We start from the raw sequence: 23,143 nt of genomic DNA on the forward strand, positions 1-23,143 counted from the left end.
AGCTTGAGTCGTTAGGAAGTGCTCGTCGTCCGAAAATAACGATGGCATCCGTCATACTTGCAGTGTCATCTTTTGGAGAAAATTACTTCCTAAAAATATGAAATACGTTTGTGCGTGGATATATATATACATAACTTAACATCATGCTACGTAACATCAAAATGAGGCATATCAGAATAAAATGCCGCTTAATAACTGACTGGTTACTAAAAGACCTCCATATAAATTACAAACTGTCTTAATATATCAGTTTTCACGCCTCCCCTGACTTGGTGCCTTAAAATAGCCAATGTATCCAATAAATTTCAAGTGGTGTGCCCTGTATACTAGCTTTCCTATCTCTGGGACACCGATGCTGAAGTTGCTGTGGGGTTACAATTATTCCTTTTAGTCAGCAGAGCAAGGAGCATGGAGATATCAGTTTCATCACCACCCCCTCTCTCACAGGGACTAGTGTGTTATTGGTATAAAAATCACTCTAGAAACACTTAAAGTAGAAAAGAGGTTTTCTTTGCTTACCGTTGCAATCAGTAGTTACAATCAGAAGGATAACAAGAAAAAACGAGGAAGGGTGAGCCTGCATCGTTGGAGGTCAGAGAAAGAGAGAGACTAATGAAAAAAAAGGAAGCCAAGCAAACCAACAGGAAGAGAGGATGGGCAAACCAGAGATGGGGGAAAGAACATTAGCAATAAATTAATGAGAAAAGAGAAGATTCCTTTAGGTTCTGAAAGCCTCCTAATTAAGAAGACAATTCGGCCATTCTCGTGAAGATCCTGACAGGTTCCTCTGGCGAAGCACAACATTTCTTGAGCTAACTCTTTGGGACTTAGATATATTTTTCCCACCCATAGCAAACTGCCCGTCCTGTTTCATTCATTTCCCTATGGCAGGACATTGTGAGCGATCAACTAATGTGCCATGAGGAAGAGACGAAGTTGTGGTTTGGTTTGGTTTTTTAAATTTTAAACCTCTCAGGAGCTCAAGGAGGATGCCAGCTGCAACTCTGCAAGATTTCCCATTCTGTCTTATCTCCAAGTTGTTATGCCCCAGCGCTGGATGGAGTAGAACTCAGTGGTGAACTCTGGGTATTTCCAGACCTCCCTGAAAGGAGAGGATTTTGAGTTTCTGACCCTGAGAAAGATCACTAAACTCAGTTAAAACAAGAGTACTTTCATGTCTGTCTGTGCATAACAAAAATGAAGGAAGATGCTGGAAGTGAGCTCAGGGAGGGAGGGAGGGAGGGAGGGAGGGAGGGAGGGAGGGAGGAAGGAAGGAAGGAAGGAAGGAAGGAAGGAAGGAAGGAAGGAAGGAAGGAAGGAAGGAAGGAAGGAAGGAAGGAAGGAAGGAAGGAAGGAAGGAAGGAAGGAAGAGCAATTTGTACATAGACCGTGTGCAGCACACTCTGAGTATTTTGAAATGGAAGGAGCAAGGGGAGAAAAAGGAAGGTGTTCCACCAAGATAAAAGGAAAAAGAGAGTCTAAGAGTAGCAGTCTGTCTGTGGATCTAGAAAAGCAGGAGAGTAAGGTCATTGCAAGACTGTTTATCTGTCCATTGCCCCTCTTGTTGTTTGATGTCATTTGCTCTGTCATTAGTTAGTTGGAATAAAAAATGTAGACAAACAGACTAGATAGATAGATAGATAGATAGATAGATAGATAGATAGATAGATAGATAGATAGATAGAAAGGAAGGAAGGAAGGAAGGAAGGAAGGACGCACGCACGCACGCACGCACGCACGCACGCACGCACGCACGCACGCACTAGGAATTTTACCAGAAATTCAAAACTCTGAAAAAATTACTGCTTGCAACATCTTTGCCTGAAGAAGGGAACCAGCAGTTCTGAAAGCTTGCACACTTATTTTAGTGGAAATTTTTGTTGTTATTGTTTGGGCTAATAAAGCTATATTTATTATGTATTATCATGGCCAGTGGGGCTTGTATAAGGATACTGAATTTAGTTGTTTAGCATGGAGGGATCACATTGAAAGATGCAGAGGATTTCACGCTTCCTAAACTCGGACTTTCATTTCGGAAAGCCACCCACACTGGCCTGCATCGGGCGGATGGCCAAATTTGTCAGGGACTGCTCTGATTCCTGGGGTTTCCGCAGGAGGGGATAAATCGCAGAGTGAGCAATGCCAGAAATGAAAAGTTTGTGTTTGGGTTCGTTAGCTTCTCGGCTGGCACCATGACTCACTGGTTGAAAAAAAAATACTTATACGTGTATTGGATTTTTGCAGCACTGATCACACACACATACACACACAGCCAGAAATGAAAAGAAAGGCTGGAAGAGAAAGCCACCGGCTGCATTTGTTTATTTAATTTATGGAATTAAAATATTTTCCCCCTACCTTTCTCCTTGCGAAGGAGCCAACGAGGCTTGCGTCATTCAAAAACCATACCTAAAGTCCAGAGATAGTCAAAAGGATCAAACAAACGCCAATACTTTTTTTAAAAAAAGTAAACAAAAGCAACACCAAAAACAAAAACATAGTCAAAGCAGTAAGACATAGCCATCCTGCAGACAGGACATAAGAACCTAAGAAGAGCCCAGTCGGATCAGGCCCTCTAGTCCAGCTCCCTGTATCTCACAGTGGCCCCACCAGACACCTCTGGGAGCAAACAAGAGACAACAAGATCCCTGTCTCCTGATCCCCCTCCCCAGCATCAGACCTTTGGAGGTCCCTTCCTTCGAAGCCTGGAGATTATACATCCCCATCATGGCTTGTCACCTGCGATGGCCTTTTCCTCCAGGAATCTGTCCGATCCCCTTTTCAAGGCATCTCGGCCAGATGCCATCACCCCATCCTGTGGCAAGGAGTTCCACAGACATACCAACAACAGCAACACAGGCAAAGTATTTGGACCATTATGAAGAACCCTGGCATGCTGCCAAAAGTTATTCGCCCGTAAAATAATGGAGTTGGAAGGGGCCTCTAAAGCCATCCAATACAACCCCCTGCTCAAGGCAGGAATTCAAGTCAAAGCACGTCTGACAGAGGGTTGCCGAATTTTCTCTTGAACTCCTCCAGCATTGGAGCTCTCACCCCCTCCCGCTGAGGTCATGGGTTCCATCATCATACTGCTCCAACAGTTGGTGATTGGTTCCCTTGTCGCGCTGCTCTAACAGTTAGGAAGTTTTTCCTGATATTCAACTGAAATCTGTCTTCCCGAAACTTGAGCCCGTTCTTAAATGTCCTGCACTCAGAAATGATCGAGAACAGATCCTGCCCCTCCTCTGTAGGACAGCCTTTCAAAAATGTGAAAAATGCTCTCCTCTCTCCCCTCAGTCATCTTTTCTCCAGGCTAAACCTGCCCAGGTCTTTCCCCCTTCGTTGTAGCTCATGCCCATAAATCCTGAGGTGGCTGTTTTCTATGACTACTACAGCAGCTCAGGGGGCAGTGATGGAGTACAAAGAGGTCCCCAGAAAACCCGGCAAGTGGAGAGTCAATGTTTTCGAAGGCCTCCCCCTCCTCTCCTAATTAACTCCACAAGAGCTTCATCGGGGGCTGCGTCCGTATACAAAATACATAAAATCCCCTTGGTGGGTGTGGTTCTTCTGCCATTTCATCCAGATCTAATGATGAATAATGTATATAAAAGCTTTATTGGAGCCCGGAGCTGCTCAATAAATGTTCCCGGAGAACATGTGCCGATATTTCAACCTCAGCAGTGTTCTGGCAGATGCCTCTGACGCTCCCCAGGCTCAAATGGAGGTGTGGCGTCACTGATTCATGTATGAGACATTCACTCAATTCTATTTGCATTTTTAAAAAAATTGAACGGATTATTCCTACGAGGTTGTTAAAATGATAGACTAACATGCACCCAATGTTCAGGGAGAAGAAACCACAGCTTTGACACACACACACCCCGAATGGGGTTTTGTAAGTTTTATATAGAGACAAGCAAGCTCCAGAAGGTCAAAACTCTGGCAAGGACTACGTCCATTCCTTTCTAGGCAATCTACAGAATTAATAACATTTTTTATCATCTGCAAAAGAGACCCACAGAATTTCTGCTAGAACAAACCTGAGAAGGGGGGGCACTGTTCGAGATTTTACAACCTTGCATGCCGCCTGTAGTTAGTTTGACTGGGAGGGACCTTTTTAGGCTGGAGTGACTGTCAATCTATCCAGCAGCAACCAATCATTCCTTCCCTGCCTCTGAATTCAAAGAAAGCCCCGCCTCTCTGCTGAGAGTTCTCTTTCCCTCTCCTTTGTCTGCTGGAAGTCAGATCTTTGTGGGCAGTTCTGTTTGTGAGCTTCATGTTATCTGTCCATCACTGTAAGTAATGAAACGTTTTTATTCTTCCTCCTATTAACATCTCAGAGTGGATAACTGAGAGAGCCAGTTAAGTGTGGACTATCTGAGGAACTTGAAGCTATTCTCTCCTGTGAGCTTCCTTAATTCCACTGTGTAGCAAAGTAATTTTACCAGAATTTCAAGACTCTACAGCAGTTTTGGGGGGACAGTAGTTAAATATCTTGGCATCGCTTAAAGAGTTTCCTCACTTTTTTTTACAGGTCATAACCACCATGGAAAACTTGAAAGACGTGTTATCTCGCACCCCAGGAAAGAGAGTCCGTCAGTTAACAGCGATATTCCGGCAGATGAAATCGTGGTTTCTGCTCAAAATCTCCATCATCATCATTCCACAACTGTCCTTCCCTGTATACCTGCTCCACACTGCCCTTGAAACACCCAGAGTTTTCTGGCTTTCTTGGGTCTGTGCCAAATCCTTTTCCTGATCCATTTTATTGAATGGCCCGAGTGAAGGCGATGGTTTTTTTTCCTCGTCCACGTTCTCCACATCATCTTCATTTGATAGCCCTCTGTGGCTCCCATCCCCTTCTTTGTCCTTTTTAAATAAACTCCCAGCCAACCTGGCCCTGGCAAGGAAAAGATCTGTACACATTTCATGTCAGCCTGACGTTGGCAGATATTTAATAAACTGGGGCATCAAATATTCATCCCCGTACAGCAGCTTAAGTAATTTTAACTTGCCAAAACCAACATGGCCTGTTCATTTTTAATGAGACTCCTGTAAAACAGGCTTCTCAGTCATTGTCAAGCCTGCGTACGTAGCAGAAGGATATGTTTACACCATACAGGGTTTTTATATATATTAAATTCCCCAAAGGAATCAGATTAAATAATGCAGGATGTTTACAGGGAAACCTTCTGTTCCTGAAAGAGGCTTCCTCTCTCTCGGTCAGCAGTTGTAAAAATTGCACAGCGTCCAGAGGTGGGGCACTTTTTATTTCCAGAACCCTCCCAGGTCAACCGCACAAAGTTGGTCGATCATCAGCAAACGAGTAAGTAAAAACTTCTGCTCCTTTATAAGCACCATGCAAATGCTGAGCTGGGAGGTGCAAACAGAACCCATTTCAAGGATACAGCTCCTCTGCAGACACAGCTAACAGAGAGTCTAACATTTCAGGGGGTCCATCCCACTGTAAACCTTCTTCCATGGAGATGGGACCTTAAAAATACTCTCTGAGTGCAATGTTAGAGTTTTTGCAACCTTGCATGCTTCCTCCAGCAGGTGGGGCTAGAGAGATCTTTCTGGGCTGGGGTGGCTATCAATCTATCCAGCACTAACCAATCATTCCTTCCCTGCCTCTGAATTCAAAGACAGCCCCACCTCTCTGCTAAGAGCTTTTTCCCTCTCCTTAGCCTGTTGGAAGCAGTTAGCCTGTGGAGGACCGCTGCTGAAAGTCAGTCAGCCATGTTGGTCAGTTTGCTGTTTGATCTGTCCTATTGTAAGTAATGAAATGTTTTTATTCTTTCTCTTACTAATGTCTCAGAGCGAGTGGCTGAGACTGTAAGTGCCAGCTAATGAGAAGAAAAAAGGGGTGGACTGAACTGGGGAATTTGGAGCTGTTTCTGCTCAGTGAATCCCTGTATTTTTATGACAAAGCTAGAGGGATTTAACCGAAATCCAAAACTCCGCAACATTTTCTAGCTCAGAATCACTGTTTTTAGGAACACCGTGGAAGAGAAATGCAGGAATGTTCAAAAAGAGCTTGAACAAGGTGATGTGAAGGTTAAAAACAATCCCAGAGGGGAAAGTTTAGGGCTCTCTTATTCCATCAAAGCCCTTTCTTTGTTCTCATTCCTACCCTTGTGGTCTAGCGCTGAGTCCCTCCTCTGGTTCACCTCCCTCCAGACTCTTCCGCTAGGCAACAAAACAGCCATCAGAGTGATTAAGTTTGGCTACAACAGGTCTTAAAATTGTTCCACCTTGAAAAAGACTGGGAAAATGCTGGAGTTTTTGCAACCTCGCAGGCTGCCTGTAGTAGGTGTGGCTGGGAAGGACTTTTCTGGGCTGGGATGACTGTCAATCTATCCAGCAGTAACCAATGGTTCCCTAGTCCCTTGGAATTCAAAGAGAGCCCCACCTTTCTGCTTTAGTGCCTTTTCCCCTCTCTTTAGTCTGTTGGAGACAGCAACCCTGTTGAAAGCAGTCCGTTGAGGCGTTCGGAGAAAGTCAGTTACGTCCATCAGTTTGCTGTTTGATCTGTTCAGAACTGTAAGTGAAGGAAATGATTTTTTTATTTTTTATTTTTTACTCTTTCTACTGCTAACATCTCAGAGTGAGTTACTGAGATTGTAAGTGCCAGGTAGAGAAGAAAGGGCATGGTCTACTCCAATGAACCTGAACCCTATTCTGTTCTGTGAATCCCTACACTTTTGCTGCACAGCTAAAGGTATTTACGCAGAACAATCAAACTTCTGCCGCAAAAGACTCTAGTAAAAGTGACCTCTCAAGTGGCTGAAGAATGTGGGACGTGTCATCCATCGCATCATAGTAAGGTGTCACTGAACTGTACGGGAAATGCTCTGATATCTGTATTTCTGAAGGTGCTTTGATCCCCCCGCTTCCTGTTGGCTGATATTGCCATCAAGTGGCCAAAGACCATTCATCTATATCACAAAACTTCAAGGCAGAAAAACAGTGCTTTTGTGAAACACACACACACAAGACACACACATGTACACACACACAGAGATTCACCTATGTTCCTGGAGCCACATCCACGCCCCATAAAATGTCAAAACAACCTCTACAGGCTCTTTCGCTTTCTGGCATCGGCAGAGGCTTTATTCAGAAACGTTCCTCCCCCCCCCCATGCGACTGGACTACAATGCACATCTTCTCCAGGCATGGACCATGCTGAAGGGGGGACGATGGACACTGCAGCACAACTACTCCCGCTTAATTCATTAAGACCCGTGGAAGATTCTGCCTGCCGTTCAGCCTGAATCGGAGATCTGAGTATCCCTCTTGATTGGGGAAGAAAAAGCCAACAGCAGAACTGGGACTGGCAACAAGAAGGCTCATCTGGAGGAAAAACACTTCTGCATCTCAGCACCAGAAAGGATGCAACCCCTGCCTGTGTCGGGTCGAGGAAGCGTTTTACAGTCACCCACCAGAGAGCGATCAGAAGGGTGTCAATCCATAAGAAGGAATCACACAGAGGTTCAATGGGCTTCCTCTTGGCTCATGCTTTGTGTTTTTTGGAAACCCTAAATGAAGCTCACATCTCAGAGATTCTTCCAGGATGGTGAGAGAGAGAGAGAGAGAGAGAGAGAGAGAGAGAGAGATGCTTTCTTTGTGCATCTATTTCATTTCAGGAGTAAAGAAGCTCATTTGTGTCTTCTAAAAGTGTGTTGAACAACCCCAGTCTGGTCATTACTTCCCTATGACTTCTACCAGTACTACCAGTTTCAGCTGTTTTACAAAGCGACAAGGTAATGAACCCATAAATTGCTATTTCAGAAGAACAGCAGCTTTTGCTTACAAGAAGACCACCCAGGCATTTTTGAACCACGTCAATTAGGAGAAAAGCAATTCATCTATAACAAAAACTATGGCGTATCGCCTTCTCTCCCTCGATGTTTAAGAATTAAGCCACCCCATGCTCTATTCAAAGATTCCTTTCCTATATGGCTGGTTGGAGAAGGCCATGAGTTAAAGAGGATGGCTTTTCACATCCAGGAGGACCCCCAGATTTCCTGGAAATTGGTTTGAATCCCCTCAGCGGATACTGAAAAATGTGGATTACGGCAAATGCTATTTTAATAGCCAGCACTGTACAGAGTGTGGTCTTTGGCTCCCTCTAATAACCAGTTCTGGTAACTTCATCTTCAGAAATATATATTTCTAGGAATTTTTCTGTTAATATTTGTAATATATTCAGACCTTGGATAAGTGAACCAGTGGATACTGATCCAGTGGATAAGGGGCTCCTACTTTATATGTGCCAAGAGAAAGCAGCATACAACACCCCTGCCAGGGATTCTGGACTGTGGCAAGCCAGAAATGGAGATGAGGCTGATAATGGATTTCTGCCACACAATCTTTTCTGTATGCCAGCAGGTTTTGAAGAGCCGACAAAATTGTGTTTCAAGAGGGTTGTGGTTCAGGAACCACAAAACAGGTAGGGTCTTAGTAGGCCACAACCAACCTGCAGGCCACCCATTTGCCTAAAGTAGTTGTGTTAACCTGTTGCTGAAAAGACAATCAAGAACCTTTGCTTTTAGTGGGTCTGTCTGTGTTGGAGTTTCTACAACCTTGCATGCCGCTTGTGGTTTGAGTGACTAGGACAGACCTTTCTGGCCGTCAATCTATCCAGCACTAACCAATCCTTCCCTCTTGCCTCAGAAGTCAGAGAGAGCCCCGCCTCTCTGCTGAGTGCCCCTTTCCCTCTCTTTAGTCTGTTGCAGTCAGTGTTTGTTTGCGAGCTGGCTGTTGATCTGTCCACAACTATAAGTAATGAAACATTTTTCATCCTCTCGCCTACAAATGCCTTGGAGTGAAGGACTGTGCCAGTTAATGAGAAAGGGGTGAACTACTTCGGGGAAGTTATAGCTATTCTCCTCTGAGAGTCTGCATATTTGCTGTTTAGCAAAAGGAATTTGAAATGCAAGATTCTGCAGCAAGTCTCCACCTCTGAAATGGGAAGGTGGAGATTTCCAGGGCAAATCCAGAACTCTCCACCTGCAGAGCCCAGAAGCTGCCAGTTTGCCTGTGGGAATCGGGTGAATCTGTTTCTTATGGCAAAAGAGTTTCCAGGTTGTCGCCAAATAGTCTTTAAAAAGAGAAAGATAAGCTTGCTTTTAAAGCACCAGCATGTTTCCATGGCATCTGAATTAAATATATTACATAGAGGCGAGGGACATTCCCTTTCAAGGTGGGGACTACAAGTCCCATAACATCCCAGCCAGTATTATGGGCGTTGTAGTCCCTAAAAGGAGAATTTGGCCCGGCTCTTCCTATAGCACCGCACAGGCACTCCTGCTTTCATAGCTCCCTCTGGTTGTGGGCGAGGGGGTGGCATTTGGCCCCCCCAACACACCCAGACCTCAAAACGTGGGAGTTTTTTCCATTGATTTCTCAAGCCCTGCTCTTGAACTCCGAATGCACTGCTACAGGTCTCTCTACTATTTTCGTAAATCTGTGTTCCGCGCGGCCATTAGGCGACGCACGGTGCCCTCTAAAAAGATGGCCGCTCTGGCTTCGAACAGTCCTCAGAATTCTTTTTTTCTGCTTCTTCAAAAGTCGACCGAAACTAGGACGACCTCTTTTTCCGTCCTCTCTGTGGCCACCCAGCTGCTCCGCACGAAGGGGAAAGAACCGGGGCTTCACAGGGAGCGCTTTATTTATGGGCGTCGTGCTCAAAACAAAGATGACGGATCTAAAACCTGTGGGGTTTCGCCCGGAAAGACCGTGAGGGCGACTGACCTTGACAGAAATGGCGGCCGTGGCCTCACCGGGAGGCGGACACTTCCGCCAGGCCCCTCCCTCTGATTGGATGCCGTGCTGCGGGTCTGACGGAAGTAGGGCGGGAAGGCCGGGCGAGGCTTCCGCGCTACCGGAAGTCGGCAATGGTGCTTGGTGGATCCGACCGGGTTGGGGCTCCGTAGCCTTCTCCATGCGGGCCCGGAGGGTGAGTCGCGGGAGGGGCCAGCCTGCCCTTATTTGCATATGCTAATGGTGTTAATTGGCCTGGAGAGGCTAAGAGCTTTATGAACGGCCGAGCTGGGGTATGTTAATTTATGCAAATATACAGTAATACGTTGGAAGGTCGGTCACGAAGCCGACTTCCTGATACGGATTGGTTATGCAGTAGGACCCCCGTAGCCGTGGGAGTTTGGTTCCGAGCCCTCCCGCGGATGTTGAAAACCGCAGATAACAGCGAACACTATGAATCGCATGGTAAAAAGGGGGGAGCTGAAATATGTGTTTTCACGACATATTTATAACTGGCCAGGGGCAGGGAGTGCCTCCCTCCCCTCTGTTCACCTCCTTGACAACAACCCTGCAAGGTCGCCCAGGGTGAGTCAGACCCTAAGAGGGGAGGATTCACTCTGTCGCTCTTCAGATGCTCTTTCTTGCCAGTCAGAGAGGATCCTCTAATCCAGCAGTCCCCAACCGTGGGGTCAGCCAGATGGACTACAAATCCCAGAAACCCCACTTACCCCCCCAGTTGTGCGTGTATCCTGACAACTCAACATAGCACACACCATCATCATCAATAGAACCGCAGAGCTGGACGGGGTGCCCTATGGATGAGGGAGTCCATTCCCGGTCAAGGAGGCCTCACGGGGGAAACGAACTCCCAAACTCTAACTCTGCAGCTAGAGGCCCTCAACCCTGAGCTGTGTATGGGTCATGTCCCCCCCCCTTCATCCTCGCCACAATCTTGTAGAGTAGCTCAAGCAGCTCTCAAAGGTCCACACCAAGCACAGGTGCACTGAAGCCCTTCTTTCCCAAGGGTCAGCCCGTCGTTTGTGACTCATAACTCGTTATCCACTCCTTGTCGGTAGCTGTCCTGTTGAAGCTCTCTTTTCTGGGTTTTTTCCCTCCGAACCAGGGTCCTTCACAGAAGGGGACCCATCGGCGGCCTTCCAAGAAGCTGAAATGTGAAAAGAAAACTCGGGCCAAGGTGGACGTCCCGCAAGGTGCCGTCCGGGAAGGCGCCGGCCCCGGTCTTCTCTCCCAAGAAGAGCCCGCCCAGAGATCCTCCTCGGAACACGAATCGGCCGACCTCGAGAGGATGCTGCAAAGGCACGCCAAGAGGATGCCTGAGACAGATGGCGAAACAGCAAGAGAACGAACCGATCTCAGCGTGGAGCTGTCCGCCCGGGGCCCCGAGAGCGGCTTTCCCGAGACGGACCGTGGAGCTCTCCTCGAGACACACTTTCGGACCCTGGAGGACGAGGAAGAGGAGGAAATAAAAGAGAAGGAGAGCCACGGGGCTGGGTGGTCAGATGACTCGGATATGGAACCCGAGGAGGCGGACGACCACGTGGTGGAGGTGGACAACAGCGTGTTCTTGAATGAGGACAGCAACCAGCCGCTGCCTGTGGACCGGTTCTTTGGCAGCGTGGCATTCATGCAGGTAGGGTGGCCGGAAGGAAGCCTAGAATTGCAGCTGCCATCTTAGCAAGTTTACTGTATGACTCCCTTATCCATGCATTCAGTATCTGCTGATTCGTTTATCCACAGTCTGAAAATAGCAAAAGAAAAATCCTAAGGATATATGTTTCTTAGAGAGAGCCAGAGACCATGCTATGTATGGCGTTCAATACTTCCACGTTTTTCAGCATCCATGCCAAGGCTTGGAACCTGTCCCTCGTGGATACCACGTTGCTACTAGACTCAATACCAAGGAAACTGTGGAAAGGGTTGCCATAAGTCAGAATTGACCCGATGGCATGCAAGGGTTTTTACAATTAAATACACCGAACAACGCTCGTCATTCATTTTTCTTTCAATGTAGGCTGAAATCCAGCCGTAAGCTGCAACTTGAGGAAGCTCATTGAATCTCTGAGGATACAGTACGTCAGCTCCCATTGATTCCGTGGGCCTCCTCTGGTTCCAAGCCCCACCCCACCCCGCAGATGCTGAAAAACGCAGATTAGAGCGAACCAAATTAGGAGAGGGGGAATGCGACACATACCATGATCTCTGGTTCCTTCTAGTGGCCAGTTCTGGTAGCTTCCTCCTTAAAAACACATATTTGGAGTTTTTTTAAAAAATATTATCAGACTGTGTTGATAAATGCGTCAGTGGATACTGATCCCGTGGATAATGGAGTCCATCTCCACTTTTATCTCACCCTTCACCCAAAGAGCGCGGGTCGCTATGTGGCTTTGCCATTGCACAGTAGAGTCTTCTCCACAGTCTTGTAAAGTAGCTCAATAACCGTCACAATGGGCTGGATTTGTCTCAGGTCACGAACCCTCTAACTCAGCCCTCGCCCACGTGGCTCCAGAGCTGAAGCTTAGCATGACTCCTTCTCTTTGCCCTCCTTGTGCTCCAGGCCTTTTGCTTTTAATAAGATCCTTTTAAAGATTTCCCCCTGGATTGTGGCTGAAGCCATCCTTGTGCTGTCTCTTCTCCCCAGGATCTCCCGGCCGCTCCCCTCACCCGGGCCATCGCCAGCAGGCGAGAATTCAGGAAGGCCCACTTCATTGCCAAGGAGGACGATGAGGAGGAGGAAGAAGAAGAAGAGGAAGTCATTTGAGGACCAAGACGAGAGGCCAGCCGATGTTCCATCTCTTTGCCAGAGGCCGTCGAGATGTTCTTAATTGCAAAAAGACTCGTTCCTTTGGTGGGAGTTAACTCTCTGAGCTCCCGTAATCCTGCACCTCCAGGCTCTGCCTTTCAAAGAGGGAATGGACCCTCTCCTTTTTTGACCTGGGGGTGTTTTCTTGTTGCATGGCTTTATTCTGGTTGCCCCGCGACAATCTTGCCCAGGAGAGTACTTGAGGATCTCAGTGTGAGGACTCGGGAAATAATTAAATTTTCCAAGCATCTTGCAACATAATTCACGACGGAAATCTGGTTTCTCTGGATCTTCTTCTTTTCCTCCCCCAAGGGTGTTAGCAGGATGCTACTTATAAGATCCCCACATGAGCCTGTTTGAATTCACGTAAGATGTTTGCAAGAGCCCAAACTGGCCGAAGCCCGCAGAGAGGATGTGGAAACGGTGAAATGTTGACTTCTTGGGTGGTTTTTTTTTTCCTTCAGACTCTCCAGCGTCAAGAAGAGCTCTCTCTGTATGCACTGATCTGCCACGGACACCGTAACCCATGATCCTGGACAGCGAGGACTGAAGTTGAGCCCCGCTAGTTAATCCTGAAGGTCCATCGTCTCGGTCCCCATCCGGTTTCCAGCAAGGCTCCGGAGAGATGCTTGAAAGAGGAGGCCCATCAGGCATGAAGGGAAGGAAAGGGCAGGGAGGCTTCCATCCCCTGGGCATTTGAGGCCACCCGTGGATGTGGGAGGCCCCCCCGCCACCGCCGGGCCCTCCCACGTCAGGCAGAGGGAAACGGCATCCCCCTGCAGAGGCACAACGCCTCTGCACATCGAAGCTCAGCCATCTTTACCGAGAGGCTCCCGTTAAACCAGATGTTCCCAACCTTCAGCAACCCGGATGTTCTTGGGACTAAAACTCCCAGTGACTTTTGCCCCTCGCTGTGCTGGCCAGGATTTCCGGGGGTGGCAGCCCAGGAAGATCTCGGGACCCAAAGCAAAAGGGAAGGATGGTGCTTGTATGCCGCCCCATCATGCTAAAAGCACTCCCTGGCTGGTTTACAACGATGCAGGCTAGGCATTCACATGCACACACGCATACCAGCAAGCTGGATACTCAGTTTACCGACCTCAGAAGGACGGAAGGCTGAGTGAGCCTTTGAGCCAGCTGCCTGGGATTGAAACCCGGGTCGCGAGCAGAGTTTTGGCTGCAGTACTGCAGTTTAACCATTGTGCCAACAGGCTCATTGTGCTAGGGTGGGTATGAAGGCCAGGGCGTTCTCTCTCTCTCTTTCTCGCCCACCCTCTCCACCCTGTCTGATTGGAAAGGAGTCTCAAGCTACCCCTGACTCTCTTGCACGGTCATGCGGTGCCAGAATGTGCCATTGCCATACCAAAGTTCGATTAATAAATGAAGCCCTGTTGTTATTTGCGATTACAAACAGCAGTTCTTGTGTCTTCCAGAATTATCGTTTTTTCACAATGTCGTGACATCCCTAATATAAAATTTAGAACTGGTCAGCAGCTTCCACAAGAGCACTGGTAAATATTACAAAATTAAATATTACAGGAGGGTGAAGATTTGGGGTTATGGACCACTCCCAGAATGCTTGTAAGGGAAAAGATTGTGTTCAGGTACCAAGAGACCCCTTTCCCTCTACAGTGGCGCCTCGCTTAGTGATTGCCTCGTTTAACAATGTATTCGCTTAGCAATGAGGTTTTAGGAGCAATCTTGCGCTCCGTTTAGTGATGTTTCCAATGGGGAAATTTTGCATAGCAATGTTCGGGACCTTGCTTCGCTTAGCAATGACAGTTTAGGTCCCCCTGTTTCGCTTAGCGATGTTTTTGACAGCTCCGTTTTCGCTATTTTTAAAAGGTGTTAAATTGTTTTAAAAGGGTTTAGAGTGCTTGAAATCGTTAGTGCACTTAATAAACCCTTTGTTAACCAAATTTGGCTTCGTTCTGACTCTTTTTGAATTTTTGGTGATTTTTTTTTCTCCCCCACTGAAATGCATTGAAAAGGTTTCAATGCATTCCAATGGGGGAACCGCGTTTCGCTTAGCGATGTTTCCTATGGCGATTTTCACTTAAGGACGGCAACCCGTTCCCATTGGAACGGATTATCCGGTTTTCAATGCATCTCTATGGGAAAACGAGTTTCGCTTAGCGATGTTTTCCCATAGCAATGTTTTTTCCGGAACCAATTAAAATCGTTAAGCGAGGCACCACTGTATTTGAAAAAAAGGGCAAACCATTTGGCTTTGGTCCAAGTGGGGGAGAACCCAACACTCCTTCAGCAGCAGCACTGGCGGGGGTGGAACACCTTGACTGGTATCCTGTTCAGAAAGGCCCATCCTATAAGCCTTCCCACGGTTCCTGCTATCTGATCAATCTTGCAACCCGCACGAGGATGGAGATGCAAAGAGGGGAGAGTCCTAGAGGTGGAGCAACGCATCCGTCATGGCCCTTCCCCTCTGTCCGTGAAATTATGGCTTTGGAAATGGCCCACGAGGCCCTGCTCAAGTCAGGGATTCAGGTTAAACCAGATTTCACAAGTGGTTGGCTTAAGTTACTCTTGGGACACCTCCAGAATTGGTTCCATTGTCATACTGCTCTAACGGTTAGGAAGTTTTCCTGAGATTCAACCGAAATCTGGCTTCCTTTAACTTCTTGTGTGTTCTGCACTCTGGGATGATCGAGAACAGATCCTGCCCCTCCTCTGTAGGGCTAGCCTCTCTTTAGTGCTATCCTATCTCCTCTCTTTCCTCAAGGATAAACATGCCCAATTCTTTCAGCCTTTCCTCCTAAGGCTTGGTTTCCAGCCCTCTGATCCTCCCTGTCGCCCTCCTCTGCACTTGTTTCAATTTGTCTGCCTTTTCTTGAAGTGCGGTGTCCAGAACTGGACACAGTACTCAAGGTGAGGCCTGATTAGTGCTGAATAGAGGAGGACCAGCACCTGGTGGGATTTGGAAACTCCACTTCTGTTAATGCAGCCGAAAATCACATTGGCCGTTTTTGCAGCCACATCACACGGTTGGCTCACATTCAGCTTGTGATTTACAACCGTTCCTAGTTTCTTCTTGCTCGTAGTATGACTGTGCCAAGGATCCCCCTATCTAGTAACTGTGCTTTTGGGTGTTTACCCTTAAGTATAGATTTTTGCACTTTTCAATTTCACCCTTTTGAATTTTAGTCCCGCCTCCCTCGATGATACACAGGGACCATACGGCCCTTTACAGCTCTGCAGTTCTAGGATCACTGCAAGTCCTGCCTTCCTCCAAAACCTCTTTTGTAGGTCTAGCCACCGACCAACCCTTTTTCCTTAAGGCTGATGCAATATTTTAGCAGTTAATTGCTCTCCTATTAACATACGGCCCCCAACATCAGAATAAAGCTCTTTGGCAGAAGTCAAGACATATTCTGGTTCATAAACAGCTTTCCTTTCTCAAATTTTTCACTGGCACTCTCTCTTTTTAACATTCACACAGTGTTGCCCCTTATCCTTTCCCTTTAAAGAATAGGTACAGACAGTAGTAGAAATTCAGGAGGCGTTTATTTGATTTTACAGGCACTAGTACCCATCGCTTTGATTCCTGAGAAGTGAGCTGATGTCAAAACTGCATTTATTCTTATTAAACAAGCAGGCCTGTTCCACATAGCTGTGGGTTTTTTTAAAAAAAAAAAATCTGTCCAGCAGGTAAACTATGATACAATTGAGAAACTACAAAATCATCGCAGACGTCCACTAAAAGAAATCTTTTAATCTCTGAGGTGTCAATAGCAATACAACACTGATCTACGGGATCAGTATTCACCAGTTCACTTATTCACAGTTTGAAAATATTAAAAATATTAAAAGAAAAATTCTAGAAATAGGTCGCTTTATCTAAAGGTGAATTTACCAGAACTGGCCACTAGAGGGAGCCAGAGACCATGTCTCCCTCTGTATGGCGTACAGTAGAGAAATAATGTGTATTTCTAGTCTCATTACCAGAACTGGCCAGGAGAGGGAGCCAGAGACCATGCTATGGATATTATACTACTGTACTGCTTGCTATAATCCCTGTTTTTCAGCATCTGTAGGAGGCAGGGTTGGACCCGATCTCACGCAGATAGGAGGGTCCTATGGTGTATGGAAAAGTCAAGCATCACACTCCTTCCGATCTGCTTCTTGCTTCCCCGAGGGAAACAAGACCCTAAATAAGCTGTGCAGGTTTAATTAAAAATGATAACAATAATGGGAGAAATGAAAAATCCCTAGTGGATTGGAAGAGAACATGCTCTTTGGTTTGGGTGACGGCACAGGCACTAGCCAATCAGCACCCACATCGAGGAGGGCTAACTGGGCACTCTCTTGAAAGAAGCAGGCGAACAGAGCTGGTGCAGAAGTGGAGGAAGTTAGCGGGTTGAGATTGCATTCAAGCCCCCGTCCGGAAGAGATCACGGGTGCAAAACCTTTGGCAAGAGCGCAGGTAAGCAGGTAAGATGAAAAATACCAGCCTCTTTCTGAGTAAAGTTCTTCCTACCAGTAAGTAAGCCCCAGAAGTACACAAGGAGCAGGGAAACTCTGAGAAACCATCACGCCATGGTAAGGGAGGCAAAGGAAGCATGGCCGTCTGAGGATCTAAGAGAGCTGGATTCGGCCTCTGGGCTTTAGAGACAGGGAAGACCGCCTCTCCTTCACAGCATGAGAAACTCATCTCTTGGCCCCCGCAGCCTCTAGACCAGTGATTTTCGGATCTTGGGGGGCCGTTTGCGTTTCCGATAGACCTTCCTTTTGTCGCAGCTGAGGTTGTGGTTGGCTTTTTTGTGGCAGACGATGTGCACCAGTTTCAGGTTGTCGACGGTGAACAGGAGTCGGTAGAAATACTCCCAGTTCACTTCTTTCCCCTCCCGGTCCTGGACAGCTTCGGCTAAGGTCGGAAGGACCGTCCGTTTCTTCTCGATGCTGAAACGGAAAAAGAAAGACCAAGGTTTTTGCTTCCGAGAATCACGGGAGTGGGAAGGGTCCTCGAAGGCCATCTAGCCCACCCCCGGCTTAAGGCAGGAAACCCAAATCTAAGCAGATCTGCCAGGTGGTTGCCTAAATTTCCTCTTGGGTGCCTCCAGCATTGATGGGGATTCTTTTTTAAAAACTAGAAATGTTGAGCCATTCTTAACCATCCCTCGGAAAAAATGTAGAATTCACCATGCTGTCAAATATCAGGATTCAGCTATTGGGGCGGTTAATGTTTTTTGTTTTCCTACATCAAATCAAGCCCGAACGATTTCTGAAGGCAAAAATGTTGGAACTGAGGCCGTTCTATTTTGGGCCCATCATGAGAAGGCGGGGCTCTCTAGAAAAAGGCAGTCAGGCTGGTAAAGGTGGAAATCAGCAGGAAAAGAGGAAGGCCCAATACGAGATAGGCAGACTCTGTAAAGGAAGCCACAAGCTTGATATTACAGGAGATGAGCGGGGCTGTTAAGGAGAGGGGATGTTGGGGAGGGCTCATTCATAGGGTCACCGTAAGTCAGAGTAACAACCTGCTTTCACCAGCCATTGCCAAGGTACCTACACATGATCAAGGTTCCAGGTGCTGAATAGAATCCGACTCTCTTTGTTCCCATACGGATTGATGGAGTGCCGGCCAGGGCAGCTTTCTGCATCGAACGGACCCTTTGGGAACACAAAACACCAAACGGTCAGCGCTAAAAAGCCTGTCGCACCAAAGGAAGCAGCTAACTATGAGTTTGTCCTCCTTCACTTTGCACCACTTTCCCCAACATTAGAGAAAAACCTTGCATGCCATAGAGTAGTCTCTCAGGAAGAAAACTGCGAAACCGGCTTCCCTGAGGAGCTAGATTTTCAGTGGGAGGGAACTTTGTAGGAAACTTTCAGAGTCAGGGCTAAGCGGAGGTGCAAAAATCAAACCTTTACTGGCAGAGCCAGTAGAGTGTAAGATTAGGACCCAGAAGAGACCAGATTATTACAGCCACGGAATCTGACACGAGAGCGAAGATTCAAAGTTGAGGCTAAAGGCTTCAAGGTTCAGCTTGTCGCCAGTTCCCCTTTGAGGGATGTAGAACCAATTGTCTATTTTCTGTCTCTGTGGACCAAGGATTATCAACACACCTTCCTACTGCCTTTCGCCAAACCGCACCGTTCCTCTGTCACCTAAGAGCAGAAGCACTGAGATAACATGGCAACCAGCGAGCTGGGGATAGCATTTAGAAGGAGCCTGCAGCCTCGGACAACCCCCCCCCCTGCTCTCTTCCTCGATTAAGCAAGAACTTAGGAAAGCCACTATATTTTTAAACTCTCGACTCTCAGGGAACCTCTAAGAAAATTAACTTTTCCCGCCTCGGAAGGTGGCTTGACACCAGATCCGTTTCAACTTACTTGACAAGAGAACCAGCCTTCTGGGGTGCAAAGGCGGGCGTTCTCCTGCGCCGAACGGTCAAAATAACGGCCGTTGTACCTTTCCGACTTCAGCTTCTTCAGCATGGCTTCCACAATCTGCAGGAACTTCCCGCGGGCGGGCGGGTGGATGGTAGAAGCGTAACCACCAACCTTCGAGGAAACGACAGGAAAGCTACCCGTAGGATGGTGCCTAAGAGCCGGGCTTTATCTAATATTCCTCTTCATATGTCTGGTCCCGTGAGCCTCAGTCAGCTTCTTATAAAGGCCGTTGATCATTTTATTTTCAGTGCTAAAGAAGGCATCAGGCAAGGGGATGGATGTACAACAGGGATACCCTATCCACAGAATCAGTATTCCCCGAGTCACTTATCCACAGACTAAGAATACAACAGTAAATTAAAAAAAAACAGAAATATCTATTTATATACATTTCCAGGGTGTATTTACCAGAATTGGCCACAAGAGGGAGCCAAAGACCACGCAATGGGCAGGGTTCGCTATTTCCACATTTTTTGACAACCACGGAGGGGGCGCTTGGAGCCAATCCCCCGTGGATACCGGGGTCCTCCTGTATTTTCATATAGCTTGTGTGGTTATGCCCTGCCTTGAGCCGGAGGTTGGATTCAATGGCCTTACAGGCCCCTTCCAACTCTTATGATTCTACGACTGTATGCCTTTACTCCAAATTAAGGTTTCGTTTAATTCATATTTTGTATTTTGAGCCTCTAGTTCCCAGATTTTTACGCTGTTTTGGTCTTTCTTTCAGGGGACCTCCTGCCTCCCCTTTCTTTACTTCTTCCCCAACACATCCTGAAAATCAACATATTGCACTCCGTGATCCACTCCCTCCACGGCTGTGGGAACTGGCCATTTGCAGGGAGAAAATTATAAAGGGATAAATTGCCAACAAAGCCAGGTGGATTTGATTTAAATCAGGTGGATTTAAACATTACAATTTAGATTTTTTTTTTTTTTTGAGGATTTAAATCAGATTTTTATTTTTGCGATTTAAATCAATTTGATTTTTAAAAGATCATGGATTTTTTTAAAAAAATCCACCCTGCAATAAAGAATCAAACAGGTAGCAGCTTCTGAAAGCCAAACCTTGAAGCCCAACCACGACCCAGCAGTACGATGCCCCTGAGATACGGGGGGAGGGGGATAAACAATATTTGCAAGCCAGAGTCTTACCTCTTTCATGTAACTGCGGATCCTGCTCTCGCAACTGAAACGCAGGTAACTGGATTTTGTCTTAAAGCGAGATTCAATCCCTTGAAAAAGGGGAAAGAATTCCTGTTAATCTTTGATCCTTCCTTTGCCGGCAATGGGAAAGTTTGGGGGATGGAGAGAAAACCAGTTCTGGGGAACGGTTCTGGAAAACTCTGCATCCCGCACTGAGGATTCCTGTATCCCACCCGGCCGAGGACCGCTCGTCTCAGTGTTACAACTGTGATTCAAATATAGTTCCAGTTGGACATTTTCAGAATGTCGATCGTAAGCTTTAAAAAAAAATTACACTTTAATTTTAAACATTCTTGTGTTTCCGTGAGCCTTAAAAACTCATTGCATGTTCCCCGTTTTTCCCAGAACTGGCCGGGGCAGCTCTTCGCGACACCCACAGATTTAAAGGTGGAAAGGAAAAAGACCAGCAAATGGGAAGCAAACCCTTCCCCCCCCAAAGTGGGTCTGCCCCACAGAGAAAAGCACCTTCAAACCATTTTTCATCTTCCACCCGGTTTTCTGCGCCGATGTTCTCGCTGAGGTTGTGCACGAGGTCCGAGAGCAGCTTCCTTCTCATGGGCGATCCCTCGTCGGAGAGCAGCGTCCGAGCGGCGCGCACGATATCCTCTGTTCGGCTGGAGAAGGCATTGAGAAAGCGCTGGATCTCACTCACATCTGGAGAGGTGGCCGGGGAGGGCGGGGGCGGAAAAACCACAAACATCCCCAGAAATATTACAGCTCACACTTCCTTTTTAAAAAAAAAAAATTCTCATCACAACAAACAGTCCTGTAGAGTACATCAGTTTTATTAGAGTGGGACCGCCATAGCCACGGGATCAGTATCCACAGCTTCATTTAGCCTTAGTCTGAAAATATTAAAAATATTAAAAGAAAAAAAGTATTTTCACATGCACTGCCAGAACCAGTTGAAAACTAGAAGTAAACACAGGTAAAGAAGCAAAAAAAATAATCACACAGATATGGTTAAAGAGAAATCGGAACAGATTCTGCTGATACCAAAAGGGGTGACCTGGAAGCTAGTAAGAAAGGAGGGCTGGGGTTTTAGGATGCAGGCTTATAAATAGACCCCAATTTAATTTTTAAGGAAGTTACCGGCCCTTAGAAGTAGGCATGATATTTCTAAAACCTGAACAAACAGAAACAATTCTGGTAACCGTACTGTGTTACAAGAGGACCCTATATCCACAGGATCTGCATCCATGGTGTCACTTGTACACCATCAGAAAATGTACAGTACAAATGCATATATTCATATTTACCAGAACTAGACAGTAGAGGGAGCCAAAGACAATGTCATATATTCTGCAACAACAAGAATCCATAGCATGGTCTCTGCCTCTAGTGACCAATTCTGGTAATACATGGCGAAAAAAAATGCTGGATTTTTTTCCTCTTTTGCCACACTATTATAGCGTTTGCTAGTATCTGCGGCTTTCGGCATTCGCGGGGGGCTTGGAACCAATCCTCCACGGAGATGGGGGTCGCCCTATATTTCATTGGAGTGCCTGTAGCCTATGGCCGATGAGAACTGAAATGGGATGGAACAGATTCTTGAGCCATACTCACAGCCCTGCCACTCCTCCCCAGGGGCTAACAAGACGAGCTCCGAATTCTCTGGGATTTTCTGGAAACGGGCCTTCGTCATCTCCGTCCCGTCCTCGTGCAAACACAGACGGGCATCGGCAACAGGAAGCTGTCAGGGAAGTGACACATGAAATCAAGGAGCTGCCGTTTGTTTCTTACGAGCCCCTTCTTCAGAGGACTACAGTGGCGCCTCGCTAGACAATTACCCCGCATGACAGTTTTTTTAGCTAAACATTGGCTTTTTGCGATTGCTATAGCGATTCGCAAAACAGTGATTCCTATGGGGGAACTTCGCTGGACAATGTTTGGTCCCTGCTTCGCAAACCGATTTTCACTAGATGACGATTTTGACAGCTCCCTCCGCGCTCGCAAAACGGGTGTTTTCGGGACCTAAGCTTCTCAAGACAGCTATTTAAAAGGCTGATTGACGGTTCGCAAAGTGGCTTTCCTATGGCCGATCTTCGCTAGACAACGACGATTCTTCCCCATTGGAACGCATTAAACAGGTTTCAATGCATTCCAATAGGGAAATGCTTTTCGCTAGATGATGATTTCGCTAAAGAGCGATTTCAGTGGAATGGATTATCATCATCTAGCGAGGCACCACTGTATTTGCAAAACTCTGAAACCTGATCTTGTCTGAGATTGCTGAGTGAGGGCAGGGGCATCTGGGTGTCGTAGTCTTAAAAAGTAAGTTTTCTGAGTCGGGAACCCGGGAAGGAAGGCAGCCTCCTAAATTCTAACCTTGTTCAGGCATGATAAATACTAAAACAAAAAAAATTCCAGTCAGCCTTTTTTTAAAAATGGGCAGACACCACTCATGCAGAGGCACGGCAGGGAACCTCCTTGGTGGGTGGCATTTTTCCGGGAGGAGGAGCTCCTGCCTGTCTGGATGTGCTTGACTGCAACTCCCATCATCCCCCACTACTAGCTAGGGAAGTGAGGACTGATAGGAGCTGGAGTCCATTGAAAACTGGGACGGCACCGCCCCCTTTCTTTAACCCTTTCATGGACTTCACTGCCCGTTCTTTTCTTCCCTCGCAGTTCCCGGGCGTCGCCAGCAGGAGGCAGTGCAGGCGCTTCTTTCCCACCGCCTCCACCCAAACTTTTGGGGGTCCTCAGACCCCCCCCCTTTCGCACCTGCAGGAGGGCGCAGGCTTTGCAGAGAAGATCCTCCAAGTTCGTGGCCGCCGCCCCGTATTTCCGGTGGCCGCTCAGGCGGCGGATTCGGAAGCCTTTCAGCGCCATCGCGGAGGAGGTCGGACTCGAACCCAGGGCTCCCCGCAACGGGTTTCCTCAGCCCTCAGGCCAAAAGACGTGCTGGCTGATTGGCCAGCAGGGCGGCTCGTCAAGGAGGAG

General features: G+C 47.2%; 2 protein-coding genes across 4 annotated transcripts; one reads left to right on the forward strand and one right to left on the reverse strand.

Moving 5' to 3' along the window:
* Positions 1-9,754: 9,754 nt before the first annotated feature.
* C7H1orf174 (chromosome 7 C1orf174 homolog) lies at positions 9,755-14,005 on the forward strand. Its single transcript, XM_020781177.3, has 3 exons — positions 9,755-9,964; positions 10,892-11,419; positions 12,428-14,005. The coding sequence occupies exons 1-3, from the start codon at positions 9,770-9,772 to the stop codon at positions 12,545-12,547; spliced, it is 843 nt and encodes a 280-aa protein (XP_020636836.3). The 5' UTR covers positions 9,755-9,769; the 3' UTR covers positions 12,548-14,005.
* A 2,087-nt stretch (positions 14,006-16,092) lies between these two features.
* DFFB (DNA fragmentation factor subunit beta) lies at positions 16,093-23,108 on the reverse strand. 3 transcript variants are annotated; one of them, XM_020781174.3, is made up of 7 exons: positions 22,925-23,106; positions 21,767-21,893; positions 20,666-20,854; positions 20,150-20,229; positions 18,938-19,108; positions 18,114-18,214; positions 16,093-17,506 (listed from the first exon to the last, which is right to left on the reverse strand). In XM_020781174.3, exons 1-7 carry the CDS (start codon positions 23,030-23,032, stop codon positions 17,278-17,280), a joined length of 1,005 nt encoding a protein of 334 aa, XP_020636833.3. In that variant the 5' UTR covers positions 23,033-23,106; the 3' UTR covers positions 16,093-17,277. The 3 variants fall into 3 exon arrangements, with proteins under 3 accessions (XP_020636833.3, XP_072833859.2, XP_078235231.1); XM_072977758.2 differs by lacking the exon at positions 18,938-19,108 and having other exon boundaries at positions 22,925-23,108; XM_078379105.1 differs by lacking the exon at positions 22,925-23,106 and having other exon boundaries at positions 20,666-20,927; positions 21,767-21,890.
* Between the last annotated feature and the right edge of the window lie 35 nt (positions 23,109-23,143).

Source organism: Pogona vitticeps, chromosome 7 (genome assembly GCF_051106095.1).
Source record: "Pogona vitticeps strain Pit_001003342236 chromosome 7, PviZW2.1, whole genome shotgun sequence".
In the NCBI taxonomy this organism is placed as follows: Eukaryota; Metazoa; Chordata; class Lepidosauria; order Squamata; family Agamidae; genus Pogona; species Pogona vitticeps.

Bases quoted from the DNA above. Each gene is read 5' to 3' on its own strand.
- C7H1orf174 (XM_020781177.3), top strand. From the start codon at position 9,770: ATGGCGGCCGTGGCCTCACCGGGAGGCGGACACTTCCGCCAGGCCCCT. The intron at 9,965-10,891 runs GTGAGTCGCGGG...CCTCCGAACCAG, and splicing joins TCTCCATGCGGGCCCGGAGG to GGTCCTTCACAGAAGGGGAC. The intron at 11,420-12,427 runs GTAGGGTGGCCG...TCTTCTCCCCAG, and splicing joins GCAGCGTGGCATTCATGCAG to GATCTCCCGGCCGCTCCCCT.
- DFFB (XM_020781174.3), bottom strand. From the start codon at position 23,032: ATGGCGCTGAAAGGCTTCCGAATCCGCCGCCTGAGCGGCCACCGGAAA. The intron at 18,215-18,937 runs GTAAGTTGAAAC...GTGTTCCCAAAG, and splicing joins AAGGCTGGTTCTCTTGTCAA to GGTCCGTTCGATGCAGAAAG. The intron at 17,507-18,113 runs GTAGGTACCTTG...TTTCCGTTTCAG, and splicing joins ACCTGGAACCTTGATCATGT to CATCGAGAAGAAACGGACGG.